Genomic DNA, 18,501 nt, shown 5'->3' with positions numbered 1-18,501 from the left:
GGTGACTTATAAACAACAGAAACTTATTTATCATAGTTGTGGAGGCTGGGAAGTTCAAGATCAAGATGCTGGCAGACTGATTGTCTAGTAAGGGCCCACTTCCTACTCCATAGATGGCTGTCTTCTTGCTGTATCCTTACATGATAGAAATGACAAGGAGCTCTCTGGGGTCTCTTTTAGAAGGACATTAATCTAATTCCTGGGGGTGGAGCCCTCCCCAGGGTCCTTAACCACTTCCTAAATGTCCTACAACCAAATATCACAATGGGGATTAGATTTCAACATATGAATTTTGGGGGACACAAATATTTAGTCCATACTAGGGGCTGATGTTTGTTGAGTGCCTAATATATGCAAAGTGCTGTGCTAAATTTTTTATATATGTTTATGGGTTTATTTTATATTCAACAACTAATTATTGATTACCTCCTGTGTTCTAAGTACTAAACTAGGCATGGGACAAAATGGTAAAGACAGGCATGGTTCATATTGTTAGATGTTTATAATTGAACATTGGGTAAAATTATAATTATTACTAGAGCATTATACAATTATCTTCTTTAATATTTTAAGCAACTTTGTAAAATAGATATTATCTCCCTTTCACAAAAGAAGGAAATGAGACTCAAAATGGTTAAACTACTTGTTTGAGGTCACAGAACAGATAGGTAGTGGGTTTAGCATTGTTCAGGCTTTGTCCATTCCAGAAAGCTGCTCTGGGAGGTTCAGGACTACATGATCTTAGGAAAGTCTACCACTTGACCAACCACTTTTACCCATTTATACCTTAAAGAATTGCTTCTTGATAATTTACCATGTGTCAAGCACCACAACAACTAGTTAGGTAGATATGACACCTGTCTTCATGGAATTCACAGTCTAATGAGAAAGACCATGATTAACCAGCTCTTACAAAAATGTGTAATTATAAACCACAATAAGAAAGACTAAGAAAAATTGTATGGCCTGATGAAAGAGTATAACATAGATACCTGATTTAGTCTAAGAGTTCAGGAAGGCACCCCTGAGGAGGTGACCTTTAAACTGAGATCTAAAGGATAAGTAGGAATTAACCAGGTGGAAGAGATGGTGAGAGAATTCTATGCAGTGAGCTCAGGATATATAAAGGCTCTGAGTCAGAAAGCAATGTGATGAACAACTAAAAAGTAGAACAGCTAATTGGAGATCAGTATGCTGAAACTGAAGAAATGAGATTAGCATGAGTAAATGATACAGAATTAGTTAGGTGCTAGAATCTGCAGATATTTTAGCCATTTCAAATGTTTTGGTTTTAATAATAGGAATGATCCAGCAATTGTGAAGTCATTAAAGAATTTTGAATAGTGGTGTGACACAGTAGATTTTCTTTATAAATATCACTTTAACAGTAGTATGGGATACAGATTTGGGCAGTTAGTAGACAAAAGTAGAACATAAAGATATTCTTGTCATAATCTAAATACATACCTTACCAGGGCTGGCAAAGTATGTACAAGAAGCTTAAATCAGTGTTGGAACCATGAAGGCAGTGGTCGATTTTGTCTACTTAATGGAAATACTCCCATTCCATTATTTATGCAAATCACCTGATCACTGGAATATGTTCTTGTTTTGGCATTATGTAAGCTCAACCTGAGTTGATAGAGTAGACATATTTTGAAGTCATTTAACAATTACTTTGATTTTGAAATGTAATTTATACATTATATATATGTATATGTATATATATATATATATATATATATATATTTACCTAACTTTTTTTTTCTCTGAATTATATTTTTGTTTTTTTTTTTAATTTTATTTTTTGGTTATTCAATTACAGTTGTCCCATTTTTCCCCCATTGCTCCCCCCTCCCAGCCCATCCCTTCTCCCACAATTATATCCCTCCCCGTTGTCCATGTATTTACCTAACTCTTGATAGAGATGTTTACAATACAATTGGACTCAGTCATAGTTCTCTTAAGTGTCTACTATACCAGCCCTGTGCTAGCCCCTGCAGGACTTAAAAAAGATAACTAAGATATTGTGCTTGCCTTCAAAGTTAATATTTAGCCATCTGGACAGAATGATAGTAGAGAAAGTATGAACATAAATGACTGCAGTGTAAGAGATGTAGAAGCCAAGTTTTATTTGGGTTCTAAAAGAAGCAAAGATGATATCCTTCTGAGGACTGGGAATACTTTCAGAAACTATAGGGCTTGAAACATGGATGTGGAAATGTGACAAGTTTGACTCATGGAAGAGGGATTGGGGAAGGCTTGCTTTTCAAAGTATACTTAACCTGGATAAAAGAAAGTAATTCCAGATATCTGAGGCTAGTAAGATTTATGTAATCTAGATTGCATTCCTCTAAAAAATGAATTTTTAATAAAATACTTCTAATTGATTTACTAATTGTGCTGTATTATCTAATTTAAGGGAAAAAAACTTCATTTTTTCTAAAGTAGTTTTAGATTTACAATAAAATTGAAAGAAAGGTACAGAGATTTCCCATATACCTTCTGCCCCTATAGTCTTCTGAATTATCAATATCACTCACCGGAATGGTACATTTTTACCAAGGATGAACCTACATTGACATATCATAAAAGCCAAAGTTCATATTTTACCTTGGGGTTCACTCTTGGTTTAAGAGTCTATGGGTCTGGGCCAATGCATAATGGCATATATCCATCATTATAATAATATACAGAATATTTTCACTGCCCACAAAATCATCTGTACTCAGACTATTTATCCTATCCCTTCCATCATGCAAAAACTGGTCATTTTACTGTCTCCACAGTATTACTTTTTCCAGAATGTCATATACCTGAAATCATACAGTATGTAGTCTTTTCAGATTTGCTTCTTTCACTTAGTAATATACATTTAAGTCTCCATGTCTTGTCATGGCTCAATAGCTCATTTCTTTTTAATTCCAAATAGTATTTTGTGCCTGGATGTATTGAAATTTATTTATCCATTTACCTACTAATGGACAACTTGGTTGCTTCCAAGTTTTGGCAATTTTATATAAAGCTGCTATAAACATCTGTGTGTAGGTTTTGTGTGGGTGCAAGTTTTCAACTCCTTTAGATAAACACTAAGGAACACAATTGCTGGATCATATGATAAGGGTATGTTTAGTTGTGTAAGAAACCACCAAAATATCTTCAAAATGGGCCGTACCATTCTGCATTCTCAGAAGCAATGAATGAGAGTTTCTATTGCTTCACATCCTCATCACCATTTGGTATTGTCAGTATTCTAGATTTTGGCCATTTTAATAGATGTATAATGGTATCTTATGTTTTTTTAAATTTATATTTGCCTGATGACATCTGATGTGAAGAGCTTTTCATGTGAATTCTTCCATCTGTATATCTTCTTTGGTGAGGCATCTGTTCAGGTCTTTGGACTATTTTTAAATTAGGTTGTTTGTTTTTATTTTTGAGTTTTAGGAATTCTTTAAATATTTCATGTAACAGTCCTTTATTAGATGTGTCTTTTGCAAATATTTCCTCCAAGTCTGTGGCTTGTGTTCTCATTCTCTTGATACTGTCTTTCACGGTGCAGATGTTTTTAATTTTAATAAAGTTTAGTCTATTAGCTTTTTCTTTTTATAGATTGTATCTTTGTTATTGTATCTAAAAAGGCATCACAATGCCCAATGTAATCTAGGTTTTCTTTTACGTTATCTTCTAGGAGTTTTATAGTTTTCCTTTTACATTTAAGTTTGTGATCAATTTTGAGTTTATTTTTGTGAAGGGTGTAAGGTCTGTGTCTAGTTATTTTGTTTGTTTGTTTTGCATGTGGTTGTCCAGTTGTTCCAGCATTATTTATTGAAGAGACAATCTTTGCTCCATGTGTTGCCTTTACACCATTTTCAAAGATCATTTGACTATTATGAGGGTCTATTTCTGAGATCTCTGTTCTGTTTCACTGATCTATTTGTTTATTCTTCCATCAATACCACACTGTATTAATTACTGTAACTGTATAGTAAGTTTTGAAACTATTCACTGTTGTGGCATTAGCTAATATTATTTAAAATTCATTATATATGTTTACTGAAAATTATAGCAGACTTTCACCATATTCTTGGGACATGTTTAAAATTCTGTTGAATCAGAAATCCCTGGAAAATCTTTCTTGAAAATAATAGAATCAATAGTTATTTTTATAAAGACTGAATGAATGGATTCCAAGTAGAGCAATAACTTGGAATAATATTGAGTTATTCATTTTGATTGGGGCATGAACTAAATTAAAATGATAATGGTGAATAAAAGTGGAAAATTGGAATTGTATTATTGAAGGTTTTAGAAGACAATTTACAGCAGAAAGAAATTTTCAGTTTTGCACAACTAAAGAATTTAGAAAGAAATTTTGACTGGGTGTTTTAATATATTTTTGTTTGCTAATCTGCCTCAGCACTTAATAGTCTTTATGATAAACAACTTGGAGCCTGGCAACAATATTTTCTACATGACTGAGATTCCTGGGAAGGAACTGGAATTTACTTTGATAGATCTACTGAGAATTTTATCAGGAGAAAAGCTTTCTTTGATAGGCAGTTATTTGGATTCTATTTTTCCTCATTTGGGAATAGTTCCCAGGCCAAATCACTGTTCTATTTATACCCATGACCTCCTTTTCAATGCTGTATCAACTGAGCACTATAGAGATATCCTTAAAAGAAGTAGTATTTGGGTCAGAAATATCAACCAAAATGAGTTATTAGATAGATTTGTTTTTAAAGAATGAAGTGATTTTTTGAAGCTTTATTAGTAAATTTTAGTTAAAGTTGTTTCCACTTGAATTGCTAAACCATTATGCACACTTCACTTGGATGTATTTAATTAAACTCAAAAACTTTCTTGGATCATTGAATATCTACTGTGCTAGGTGATTCTCAGCATTTGAGAGGATGACATGGGGTGGGAAGACTAGGAGTTGTAGTTTAAAGTTCTGACAAATAAGAAAATGTCTGGAGAAGTTTATTGTCCCTGTTTGTATCGTGGAAGAGAGAAGATGGGTATATGGGAATGGCTGGGATTCAGGATAGAAGTAATTTTCTCTGAAAGCTCATTGTCTCTTTTTAAAAAGGTGACTGTGTAAATGAATATTGTAAAATGTTTGACTCACATCATATAACAGAAGTCTTCAAACTTTGAGAATCATAAAATATGCTTAAGAGCATGTGAAAATGCATACAGCTGGGCCTTCTGTCTAGATTTTGATTTAGTAGATCTAGGTGGGGCCTGGAGATCTAATTTTTAACAGATACTTCTGGGTGATTCTTATTCATGTGATCCTGAATTTTGCATTTGAAAAATTTGCTTAGAGCACAGTTCCAAACCATAAATGTAGAAATCTGATGTAATTTAAAACAATTAATAAAATTCTTATAGAGCATTCTGACTTTCTGCCCCCTTTTTAGAGTTCAGTGTCATGGGTATGGCAATATTCAGGCCACCCCATCCTGCCAGTCATCATCTCTGGTACTGATGAGTGACCTGCTTTCAAGAGGGAGGACCCCACCACATCCTGTTAATGCCAGAGAAATGCCCTGCAGAGATCTTGTTCACAGTGGGGCAGAGGTCTCAGGCAATAGCTAGTGTGGGGGTTTGGCTAAAAACATGAGTACCGACAAGTGTGCCATCTTCTCAATGGCAGCTGAAGAGACAGGAAAGTGATAAAGTGGCGGATGGAAAGCAGGTGGTGAGACAGGAATGCTGGAGAAAGAGAAAGTGGAACAGAGGAAGCACAAGAGAAGAGGACGCAGTAATATCTGTGGGGAGAGCAGTAGAGGCTGTGAAAGAAAATGATGTGGTGGAGGTGGAGGAGGTGGTAACCAGGCCACGGCCACTGAATGTGATCTCTTCAAAGACATCGTTCAGTCTGCGATTAGAGATAGTGAATCCTCAGGCTGACAGGGTCTTCCTCCTGCTGGAGCCCAAATTTGGGTAAACGCTTTAGCACTTGAGTAAGTGTGCAAGATCCATTGGCCAAAATATACACACATTATGGGACACCACCTTTTAGAATAACCTCTCCTAACAGCCATGCCTAAGGACTACAATGCGGATTTCCTGAGGTTCATATCAATTAGGAGTGAAAGTTCAGATAATCTCAGGATATGCTACAAGTTCAAGTCTTCTTTTTAAAAAAATTGCTACTGCAGAAGCAAGTCAATCATTAAAAAATATAGTGTCAGGTGTTGTCCCTATGCGAGATTACCTGCCATCAGTTGTTGGACCTGTGCTTAGCCAGCAGTGGTGTGTGTGCTGGCCTCTCTGCACCTTTGCTCACCTGGGCCTTCAGTGCTCTTGGCTGCAAGATTGCAGCCTTTTATGGCCATGGCCATCACTTAGTTTAATCCAAGAAAATTATGCTGAAGACTGTACTGCCTTAGTCCACATTGCTTGAACTCTTCTCTGTGTCAAGGCCTTACTACGTTTTATTTTTTATTCTCACCCAAGGACATGATTATTTATTTTAGAGAGAGGGGAAGGGGTTGCAGGGTGGGGGGGAGTCATCTATGTGAATCGATGTGAGAGAGAAGCATTGATTGGTTGTCTTCTGTTTGTACCCCAACGGGGGATCAAACACGCAGCCTAAATATGTGCTCTGACTGGAAATCAAACCCACAGTCTTTTGGTGTATGGGGCAATGGTGTTCCAACCACCTGAGCCACCCAGTCAGGGCCTTCCTACCTGCTTTTGATAAAGGAACCTGTAAGTCATATTTAAAGAGGATCAGTACATCTTCAAGACCATAGCTTTAGAAACAATGAAAAACTAGTATCATGCCTGTTCTCTGTGGCAAGTTACTAATTTTCAAGTATGTTTAATGGACAATCCATGGGACTAAGACCTCTGCTTGGCCACCACTACCTGAATTTTCATCTTTCTCCATGAACCCATTTCACTCACCCTGCTTAGTATCAGGAAAAACAGACATAAACAGTGGTAAAACTGTATAAGGTGAAGGGCAAAAAGTAAGGGGCCCCTAAATCTACCCAAGTTCAGTTTTTCCTGCTCTTCTACTGATGAGTCTTCATGAAGGCCTATATAATGCTTTACATTTTCTGCTGAGCCTTTTGAGTAATCTGTGTTCAGACCATCAACTTCAGTGGCTGGCATCTGCAGGACTGCTTGTGGGTTCAGGCTCCCTGCCAACCACTAAAAAACGGAGCCCTCTTTCCCCCACCCCTTTTTTTTTAACTTTTTTAATTTTTATTTTTTATTTATTTATTTTTTCCTTTTATTTTTTGGTTTTCAATTACAGTTGTCCAATTTTTCCCCCATTGCTTCCCCCCACCCAACCCACCCCTTCTCCCGCAATCATATCCCTCCCCGTTGTACATGTCCATGAGTCATTTATACACGTTCTTTGACTAAACCCTTCCCTTACTTATCCCCCTTCTCTCCCTCCCTCCTCCCCCCTATTGACTACTTTTCTACTTTTTGTCCTATTTAGTCCGTTTGTTTGTGTTGTTCTTTACTTTCCTGTATTAGGTGATATCATATGGTATTTTGCTTTCTTTGCCTGGCTTATTTCACTAAGCATAATTCTCTCTAGTTCCATCCATGTCGTTGCAAAAGGCAGGAGTTCCTTTTTTCTTTCTGCTACATAGTATTCCATTGTATAAATGTACCACCGTTTTTTGATCCACTCATCTACAGATGGGCACTTAGGCTGTTTCCAGTACTTAGCTATTGTAAACAGGGCTGCTATAAACATAGGGGTGCATAAGTTTTTTTGAATTAGTGTTTTAGGATTTTTTGGGTATAATCCTAGCAGTGGAATAGCTGGTTCAAAAGGCAGTTGCATTTTTAGTTTTTTGAGGTGATTCCATACTGTTTTCCATAGTGGCTGCACTAGTCTGCATTCCCACCAACAGTGCAGTAGGGTTCCCATTTCTCCACATCCTCGCCAGCATTTATTGTTGATTTGTTGATGATGGCCATTCTGACTGGTGTAAAGTGGTATCTCATTGTGGTTTTTATTTGCATCTCACTAATGGCCAATGATGTTGAGCATTTTTCATATGTCTATGGACCTTCTGTATGTCCTCTTTGGAGAAGTGTTTGTTCAGGTTCTTTGCCCATTTTTTAATTGGGTTGTTTGTTTTCTTGATGTTGAGTCATATAAGCTCTTTATATATTTTGGAGATCAGTCCCCTGCCTGTGATATCATTGGTAAATATGTTTTCCCATATGGTTGGTTTCCTTTTATCTTGCTGATGTTTTCTTTGCTGAGCAGAAACTCTTTAGTTTGATGTAGTTTCATTTATTTTTTCCTTTATTTATCTGGCCTTAGGGATGTATCCATGAAGATATTGTTACATGGGATATCAGAAATTTTCCTGCCTACATTTTCCTCTAGGACTTTTATGGTGTCACAGCTTACATTTAAGTCTTTGATCCATCTTGAGTTTATTCTCGTGTGTGGTGTAAGTTGGTGGTTTAGTTTCATTTTTTTTCACATCCCTGTCCAGTTCTCCCAGCACCATTTGTTAAAGAGGCTCTTCTCACTCCATTTTATGTTCCTTCCTCCTTTATCAAATATTAGTTGACCAAAGAGGCCTGGGTTTATTTCTGGGCTCTCTATTCTGTTCCACTGATCTATATGTCTGTTCTTATGCCAGTACCAGACTGTTTTGATCACAGTAGCTTTGTAGTATTGTTTGATGTCTGGTATCGTGATTCCTCCTGCTGTGTTCTGTTTCAAGATTGCTTTTGCTATTCGGGGTCTTTTTTTGTTCCATATGAATTTTTGGAGTATTTGTTCTAGGTTAGTGAAATATGTCATTGGTATTTTAATAGGGATTGCATTGAATCTGTAAATTGCTTTGGGTAGTATGGCCATTTTGATGATGTTGATTCTTCCCATCCAAGAACATGGTATTTGCTTCCATTTATTTGTATCTTCCTTAATTTCTTTCTTCAAAGTTGCGTAATTTTCAGTGTATAGATCTTTTATCTCTTTCGTTAAGTTTATTCCTAGGTACTTTATTTTTCTTGTTGCTATAGTAAATGGCATTTTCTTTTTTGTCTCTGTCTCCGATATTTTATTGCTGGTGTACAGAACTGCCTTAGATTTCTGTATATTTATTTTGTACCCTGCTATTTTGCCAAATTCACTTATTATATCTAGTAGGCTTTTAGTGGAGTTTATAAAGTTTTCTAGGTATACTGTCATGTCATCTGCATATAATGATAGTTTTATTTCTTCTTTCCCAATTTGGATGCCTTTTATTTCTTTTTCTTGTCTGATTGCTGTGGCTAGGACTTCCAACACTATGTTGAATAGAAGTGGAGAGAGTGGACAGCCTTATCTAGTTCCTGATTTCAGGGGGAATGCTTTAGTTTTTGTCCATTGAGTATGATGTTGGCTTCAGGCTTCTCATATATAGCCTTAATTATGTTAAGGTATGCTCCCTCTATTCCCATTTTGCTGAGTGTTTTCATCATAAATGGGTGTTGTACTTTTTCAAATGATTTTTCTGCATCTACTGATATGATCATGTGGTTCTTGTCTTTCATTTTGTTTTGGTGATGTATTATATTTATTGATTTGAAAATATTAAACTATCCTTGCATCCCTAGGATGAATCCCACTTGAACATGGTGTATGATCTTTTTGATGTGTTGCTGGATCCGGTTTGCCAATATTTTGTTGAGGATTTTAGCATCTATGTTCATCAGTGATATTGGCCTGTAGTTTTCTTTCTTTGTTGTGTCTTCACCTGGTTTTGAGATTAGAGTAGTACTGGCTTCATGGAAAGTGTTTGGGATTTTTTCCTCTTCTAGGATTTTTTGAAATAGTTTGAGGAGGGTAGGAGTTAGTTCTTCCCTAAATGTTTTGTAAAATTTGCCTGTGAAGCCATCCAGTCTAGGGCTTTTGTGTGCCGGGAGATTTCTGATTACTGTTTCAATTTCATTCTTTGTTATTGGTCTGTTGAGACTTTCTACTTCTTTTTTATTCAGTTTTGGAAGGTTATATGTTTCTAGAAATTTGTCCATTTCTTCCAAGTTGTCAAATTTCTTGCCATACAATTGTTTGTAGTAATTTCTTACTATCGTTTGTATTTCTGTGGTGTCAGTCTTGATTTCTCCTCTTTCATTTCTGATTTTGTTTATTTGGATCTACTCTCTTTTTTTCCTTGATCAGCCTGACTAGAGGCTTGTCGATTTTGTTTATTTTTTTGAAGAACCAGCTCATAGTTTTGTTGATTTTTTGGATTGTTTGTTTAGTCTCTATGTCATTTAATTCTGCTCTGATCTTGATGATTTCATTCCTTCTTCTTGCCCTAGGCTTCGTTTGTTGTTGTTGTTCTAGTTCTTGTAGGTGTAGGGTTAGATTTTTTATTTGAGATTCTTCTATCCTTTTCAGATATGCCTGTATTGCTATGAACTTCCCTTTCAGGACTGCTTTTTCTGTGTACCTTAGGTTTTGGGCTGTTGTATGTTCATTATCATTAGTTTCTAGAAATTTCTTGATTTCCTTTTTGATGTCATTGTTAATCCATTCATTATTTAATAGCATGTTATTCATTCTCCATGATTTTGGGTGTCTTTGATTCTTTTTTCTCTGAGGTTGATTTTTAGTTTCAAGGCATTGTGATCTGAGAAGATGCTTGATATAATTTCAATGTTCTTGAATTTGTTGAGGCTTGTTTTGTGTCCTATCATGTGGTCTGTCTTTGAAAATGTCCCATGTGCATTTGAAAAGAATGTATATTTTGCTTCTTTGGGGTGGAAAGTTCTATATATATATCAGTTAAGTCCATGTGGTTTAGTGTGTTGTTCAATGCCTTGGTGTTTCTTTGCTTTGATGATCTGTCTATTGTTGATAATGGAGTGTTGAAGTCCCCTACTATGGTTGTGTTGTTGTTAATATCCTTCTTGTGGTCTTCTAGTATTTGCTTTATGTATTTGGGTGCTCCTATGTTGGGTGCATATATGTTTATCAATGTTATATCTTCTTGATGGATTGTTCCTTTAAGTATTATGAAATGTCCTTCTTTGTCTCTTTTTATTGCCCTTGCTTTGAAATCTGTTTTGTCTGATATGAGGACTACTACCCTAGCTGTTTTTTCAGGTCTGTTTGCTTAGAATATTTTTTTATATCCCTTTACTCTCAGTCTATGTAAATCTTTTGTTTTGAGGTATGTTTCTTATAGACAGCAAATATGTGGGTCCTGTTTTTATATTCATTCCATTACTCTATGTCTTTTAATAGGAGCATTTAATCCATTTACATTTCAGGTTATTATTGACATGTATTTATTCATTTCCCTTTGTACCTTTGTTCCTCTCCTCTTTTTTTCTTCTTTTTTCTTAGAACATTGCCTTTAGCATCTCTTGCAATGCTGGTTTGGTGGAAATGTATTCTTTTAGTCTTCCTTTGTCTGAGAAACTCCTTATTTCACCTTCCATTTTGAATGAGAGCCTTGCTGGGTAGAGTATTCTTGGTTGTAGGCCTTTGTTTTTCATTGCTTGAAATATTTTTGACCATTCTCTTCTGGCTTGTAGTGTTTCTGTTGAGAAATCGGTCGATAGACTTATTGGAGCTCCCTTGTATGTTATTTGTGTTTTTCTCTTGCTGCTTCTAGGATTCTCTCTTTGTCTTAGAATGTTGCCATTTCAATTATGATGTGCCTTGGAGTGGGTTTTTTGGGGTTCCTCTTCATTGGAACTCTCTGTGCTTCCTGAACTTGCATAACTTTTTCTCTCATCAGGCTGGGAAAATTTTCCGTCACTATTTCTCCTATCAGTTTTTCTATTCCATGCTCCTTTTCTCCTTCTTTAATTCCGATGACTGTGATGTTGTTTTTCCTTATGCTATCCTGTAATTTCCTTACTTCTTCTTCGTACTTTTTCAATCTTTTTTTTATTTTGCTGTATTGTCTGGGAATTTATCTCTACATTATCTTCTAGCTCACTAATCCAATCTGCTGCTTCATTTAGTCTGCTTTTGACTGATTCTACTGTGTTTTTCAGTTCAGAGATTGAACTCTTCATTTCTTCCTGGTTCTTGTTAATAGTTTCTATGTCTTTTTTCATGCTGGTGTAGTTCTCTGCAAGTTCCCTGTAATTTTCTTGGAGCTGTTGGTAACTTCCTTGGAGGTTGTCATAGTTTTTTTTAAGGTTGTCGAGTATATTGAGCTTCTTCACCACCATTGTTTTGAATTCCATGTCTGACATTTGGGCTATGTCTATTCCATCTACCTCTCATTCTGGGGATTCCTCTCTTCTTTTCATTGAGAGGTTATTTCTGCGTCTTACCATGTTGGATTCTTCTTGTTTGTTTTTGTTTTTTTGGTTTGTCTGCTTTGACTTCCCACCTTTGTGGTATGAGATTCTTTATAGGAGATCTGGGGGTTTCAGTGGTGCAGCTTCTTTGATCTCCTGAGCCTGATGTTCTAGGGGTACCCTTTATGTCATTTGTTTATGCTGTCTGGTTATATTTCAGATGCTCTTTGTTAGGATCTTCCTTCTGGTTAGTTGATTGAGAGTCACTCTATCCACTTTGTCTGGAGTTCTTTTGTGGAGATGTTGTTAAAAACATAAACACAGAACCCAAGCAGAAGACCCACACCCTCAAAAATATCCCCCACCTTCTATCCCTCTATCGTCAGCCAACGAACCAGTATTATTATAAATGTAGAGAAGTTAGAGCTTTTATACTAAAGGAATAATAGATAAGAGTTGTTTTTAGGGAGGAAAAATATTATTTTTGAGAGAGGGGATGATTAATAATAGTTGAGTTTATGCAAGACAGTAGGTAATATTTACATTATATGTTAATAACGGTGGGAGAAAAGGAGGGAAGAATGCAGAATATAGTAAGAAAGTGGGATTGTATAGTATTGGATTTATATAGAAGTCATAGTCTATTTATTTAGAGTGAAATGGAGGCTAAACAAAACACACAAACAAAGAAAAATTAAAGCGGAAGGATGAGAAGGAGAGATTGTATGAAACAAATTAGAGATATAGTTTTTTATTTAGGGAAAGAAAAAAGTAAGAATTATAATTAAAATTAAATTTAGAATTAAAAATAAGAAATGAAAAAAATTAAAGTAAAATAAAATACAAATAAAAAACTAAGATAGAAATAGAAATTTTTAAGGTATATTAAAGGAATGTTCTTACTCAGTTCAGCCTTTGTGGTCTTCTTTTTCTGCATCCACAGCTGGTCTAATGAGGCGGGCCAGAGGTTTTTGTTCCTTGCAGCACCGTGTGCACCTGCGGTGGACAGCACGGCACATTCCTTTGTCGCCTGTTGGAGCTCGCCAAGGTGCTTTTGCGCGAGTGCCATTGCGTGTGCAAGGCTGCCCGAGAGCTAGCCTCAGGCCTGCCGAGCTGCGCTCCGGGAGTTGGTCTCTTGCCTCTTAGGGCGGGACCCCGGACACTTGTGCACAATGGAAGTGAGCGTTTGGCACCTGTTGGAGCTGGCCGAAGTGCTTTGGCGGGAGCGCCTGTGAGCGCGCAAGGTGTCCTAGTGCTAGCCTCATGCCTGCCCAGTTGCGCTCTGAGAGTTGGTCTCTCACCTCTTAGGGCGGGGCCCCGGACACTTGTGCACAGTGAAGTGAGCATCTGTGAATCACTGCTGGCCGCTGTTCTTGAGCCGAAGCTGCCTGCTGTTCTGGCACCTGCCTGGGCAGGCACGAGCAGAGCCTGAGCAAGTGGGTCTGCGCTCTGGCCTGGCACCCACTGGAGCTCACGGTCTTCTGCATGTCCAGTGGGCCCTCCCTGTGCCTGTTGGGGCACTGATCTTAAGTCTGTTGGGGTATGTCCGAGGGGCACCTGGACGCGTGGCCCCACATACCTGGGTCAATGAATGAGGGCACTTCCCTACGCGCACCCGCGCGACCCAAGGGGAGGGTTGTAGAGTGGGCAAGCGCACTTCTGCGCCTGCGCTCCTCAAGAATGTCCTATCACCCCCAAACTTTCCACCCCTCTCTGCAGTCCACAAGAGAAAAATATTTTTAAAAAATTGTGTTCTCAGATGCACAGCAGTACACTGTTTCTTGTCTTTCAGCGCCAATGCCACCTGGTCGAGTCCTATCTCTGCCAGAGGGCAGAGATCCGCTTTCCTCCTGACTCCTCTCTTGGGAAGCCTGTGGTCCCCAAAAAGCCTTAGTGTCCTTCCAGCCGCAGCTCGGGTAGCCACCGCATCCAGAAATCCCTTCTCATCCCTTTTTCCTCCACTATCCTCACTAAACAGGTTATTCCCAGATGGATTTTCTCTAATCCAGCAGTACCAAGGCTCGACTCCTGCCAGTGTCCGGCTGCTCACTGAGATGTTCTGTCTGCAATTAGTCCAAACTACAGACGAGTCTCGGGAGCCTGAAAGCGCAGCCTCCCCTCACTCCTCCGCCATCTTCGACCTCCTCTTGCTGTTTCTAAAGACACTAGAAGCCAAAAACAGAAAGCAAAACAAGTAGAAGAGCAGGCTTTCTAATTTGCTTCTCCTCTTGATAATATCCAAAGGGGGAGAGAGAGGTTTTCCAATCAGGTAGAGTGCCAGAGTTTTCTGACACTCTGCTCTTATGCCCCCTCCCCAAGTTCTCGTTCACAAATCTCAGAAAGTTCAAAGGCAGACAGACCCAGGACTGTGGGATTGAAGGACTGAGGTGGCACGAGTCCCTTGGGACAGGGCTTATTAATTGCCCTATTGTATGCAGTGTTCTTTTAGACTAACCCTAACCCCAATACCACAAGCACCCTCCCCTACAATGCACACACTTCTCCCTCCTCACTGTGCCCAAATTTCCAAGAAACCTAGGTATTTCTTGAGCATTATCCTGGAGGGAAGGGAGAAGAATGTTTGGGAATGAGATTCTAATAGGTGCTAAAGTAAATTCCTTTACATGATTAATGTAAAACTAAAAGTAAATAAAAAGGGTGATTGCAGAGATCTAAGAAATTTATACCCTGTTTATTTCTGAAATAATGAGAGGAATTTGACAATAAAGTGTTAAGAAGATTCAGTGAGATAGGTAAATTCTTTAAAGTTTGATCAAAGCAGATATAATAATAATATGTGGGACAACATTTATTCATAATATTTTTAGTACTTAAGCCTCCTCTTCTATGTTCAAAAAATAAGATAAGGTTTTTCAGACATTTGCATAAGTACTATTTTTTTTTCATCTCCATGGCTAGTTTAGCTATGTTTATTTGTATTTAGTGTCATTTAAGAGCAGGTTGGAGATGCTGAAAATAAATGAAGTGCACTATTTTAGATGATCTGTTGTATTTAAATTTTTATTTTAAAAATACTGAGGCAATTGTAAAGGAATTTAAAACATTCTCTTTTTGGACAGTTTTTAATAATAATATGTTTACAATATCCATTTATTTTACTTTGGTTTAACTCAAGGAAACATCCTCAAGAGCAATTGTAATTGATATGTAATACTTTCACTTTTGCAGTTCCCCATGAGGCAAAGTCAACTAATTATTTTGACTGGAATCCAAAAAAATTTTTCACATATTCTTTATTCTGCTGAACATGTATAGCCCTAATGTGATGCTTTCTCAAGAGAAAAGGATGGAGATTTAATGGAAAGTGGCATTACTAGGGTGGTAGCATTTCTGCTAAGATTTTCAGTTTAAGATGCTGAATATATCTGCAAGGAGAGAAAACTTCACATAGGTATATTGCCTACACTTTCAGACAGTGGGGTATTTGAAAAGTTTTAAACTATTACTCACTAGTGCTCTTTACCAAATATTTCTGGCTCTTCCATAGGCACAAGTTTGGTAGCATTTTCCCATCCCCTTTACATTAACATAGCCTTGTGATTTGTTTTAGTGGATGAATCTTGAGAAGTTATATCTATTATATTTGGGCAAAAGTGTATACTTTGTCAGAACCTTTTTTTCCTCTGCCCTGACAACCAGTCCCAGGTGAGGAAGTTCTATTAATCTTGTTTCTAGAATGAAGAGATGTGGAGCAGTGCTTCTCTCCTCTACCCCAATCTTTTAACCCACTTCAATATGTCACCGCATGGATCAGAAATAAACTCGTTATTTTTCGGCATTAAGATTTGGAAGTTATATTGCTACTGCAGCATAATCTAGCCTAGAATTGTGGAAACAACATCTTTCAGATTTTTTTGGGGGGGTGTTTATAAATAATTGTTAGAATTTTACATCTTACTTAGGGCCTTTTTTTAAATGTCTATTTCTTGACTCTTGATTTTGTTATTTCTGATTGCTATCCTGACTTCAGATATTTGGAAACTAAATGCCATAAAATCTTACATGCGTATATGGGTTTTAATGTGAATTTGTTATATTGTGCACATACTTACCTTGCACTTCATTAGATTTATATGTTATATCAATTGGTAACATATTGATCCATCTATTATATTACATACTCCTATGAAGAAAGTGTAACACATAACTAAGCTTTATTCTTTGGGTACGATTTCTAGTAATATATATTTAGTGGAACCCAATAATTTTCTGTTGAAAAGATAATGGAGATACTGCTGAAGAAAAGACTGATAGGGATTTCAAGAGGAGATCATGCTCCAGGAACATGCATGTTCAGAGTGACTGTGAAGCAGTTCAAGTTATACAAACGATTGACTTCTTATGTGTCCTAGTATCTGAAAATCAGAAGTTAGTTTCAAAGTGCATAGCTAACAGTGTTCTAGAGTTTTAAATTGTGTAGAAATACAAAAGGATGAGATAAATGTGAGAATTAACAAAGGATTTTGTTTTTCTGGGGGGTGGGGGATGGTACATAGCCACACATTAGATGTTTATTATTTGCTGGGTATCTTTCTTAGTGAAAATTCTTTGGGGGAAGTATATTTTAGTCATTGGAATAAACCTTTGCCAACTCACATTCCGTTGTCTTTTGTTCTTACAAAAAAGTATGATTTTACTTCCCTTTTAATTTTCATCAGTACACGGGCCTTGAAGTGAAAATTTTGAACTTAATGATATGTCTGAGGTTATTGGAATCATTTTTAATGTGTATTTCCTGATAAGATTCTGATAAGTGAGTGATAATTTTGGCATTCCTAGTCCCATGAATTTCTTAAGTATTCTCATTATATTGTCTAAATTAGTGCTCACAGAATTTAACGCAGTATATCTTTTAATACTATAGACATTAGAATACATTCACATGAAATTAAATTATGCCTGTTAAATCTTAACTAATAGAATATCTCATCATTTTTGGTATATTTATGATAAAAGTATGTCCAGTCACTTAAAGGTTATTTATTTTCTACACAGATCTACATGCCACAAAGATCCACATGATGTAAATGAAAAAATAAATGGTGAAAACTAGCAAATGACATAAAATGACCATTGTTATAATCATGGTAAACATGGTGGAATAGTTTATTCATTTGATAGATATTTGTTAAATATCTATATTTTAACACTATAGTAAACCATATGAATACAGAGATGAAAAATACATGATCTTGTTTCTAAAGAGCTTACATGATAACTGGAGTATATATTGATTATACATAGATACATGTTGATTATGACCTGTGATGCAAGCTAGAGCAAAGAGGTATGGTAAGTGCTGAGAGACAGGAAAGAAGAAAGGATATGCTCTGCCAAGAATTAATAGATGGCCAAGGAGGGATTCAAAGAAAAAGTGATATTGAAATTGAGCATTTTATACATTTCATCACTTTGCTGTAATTAAAATATTAGAATGCTTAAGGAGTTTACCATCATATTTACTTTGGATAACTAGTTAACTTTCCTCTCAAAATAAGTTGTGCTTAATTTTTATGCCATATTTATACTTAGAAATTTGGGGATTTTAACCTGTGGTAAATATGTACAATATTGAATAAAAGCAATGGCAATTCAGGATGGATGTTGACAATAGAATTAAAACATGGTCATAAAAAGACTCTGGCAGTGCCTGTTAACTTTTTGATTGTAAGATTATGGATGAATTCTTGCACATTGATTTCTCATCTCTTAAATATAACTAATATTGAAGGTTTGAGGAAGAAGAGAGGGTGGCTTTGAAAAAGGTCACCGTTTGGAAATTGTCCTGGTCAAAACACTGACAATTTTATTTTCACAGATGATAATAATTTTGTATTCCAGTTGTTCTCAATTTCAGTGATCATCCGTGGTGATAATGCTGATGAACAGCCCTGGAGTGAGATGTCAGTATTTGGCTGCTGTGGCTGTTTGCAAACTCCGCTGTGATTACACTCAGTTGTCTAATTGCTTAATTTATCGATGTTTTGCTGACATGTTTTTCAGCAACGTTTGTGATTGCAGATAACTAATCATTTCTATTCTGGCTCATTATATGTTTGCATTTAATTTGTCTGATTGCTGCAGGTGGAAACAATAGGTGATGCATACTGTGTTGCTGCAGGACTCCACAGAAAAAGCCTCTGCCATGCTAAACCCATTGCTCTGATGGCCCTGAAAATGATGGAACTTTCAGAAGAGGTGCTGACACCTGATGGAAGGCCAATTCAG

At 36.7% G+C, this 18,501-nt stretch overlaps 1 protein-coding gene across 1 annotated transcript in view; it reads left to right on the top strand.

Moving 5' to 3' along the window:
• Positions 1-18,501, top strand: part of GUCY1A2 (guanylate cyclase 1 soluble subunit alpha 2) — a 313,858-nt gene that overhangs the window by 205,092 nt on the left and 90,265 nt on the right. Inside the window, exon 6 of the mRNA XM_090267856.1 lies at positions 18,358-18,501. Within this exon, the coding sequence (XP_090123982.1) occupies positions 18,358-18,501 (144 nt within the window). The remainder of the gene's footprint in view (positions 1-18,357) is intronic.

The sequence above is a fragment of the Furipterus horrens genome, unplaced genomic scaffold (assembly GCF_987537825.1).
Source record: "Furipterus horrens unplaced genomic scaffold, mFurHor1.1.pri manual_scaffold_2, whole genome shotgun sequence".
NCBI lineage: Eukaryota > Metazoa > Chordata > Mammalia > Chiroptera > Furipteridae > Furipterus > Furipterus horrens.
The sequence above is the reverse complement of the archived record's forward strand: the minus strand, read 5'-3'. Positions and strand labels throughout refer to the sequence as shown.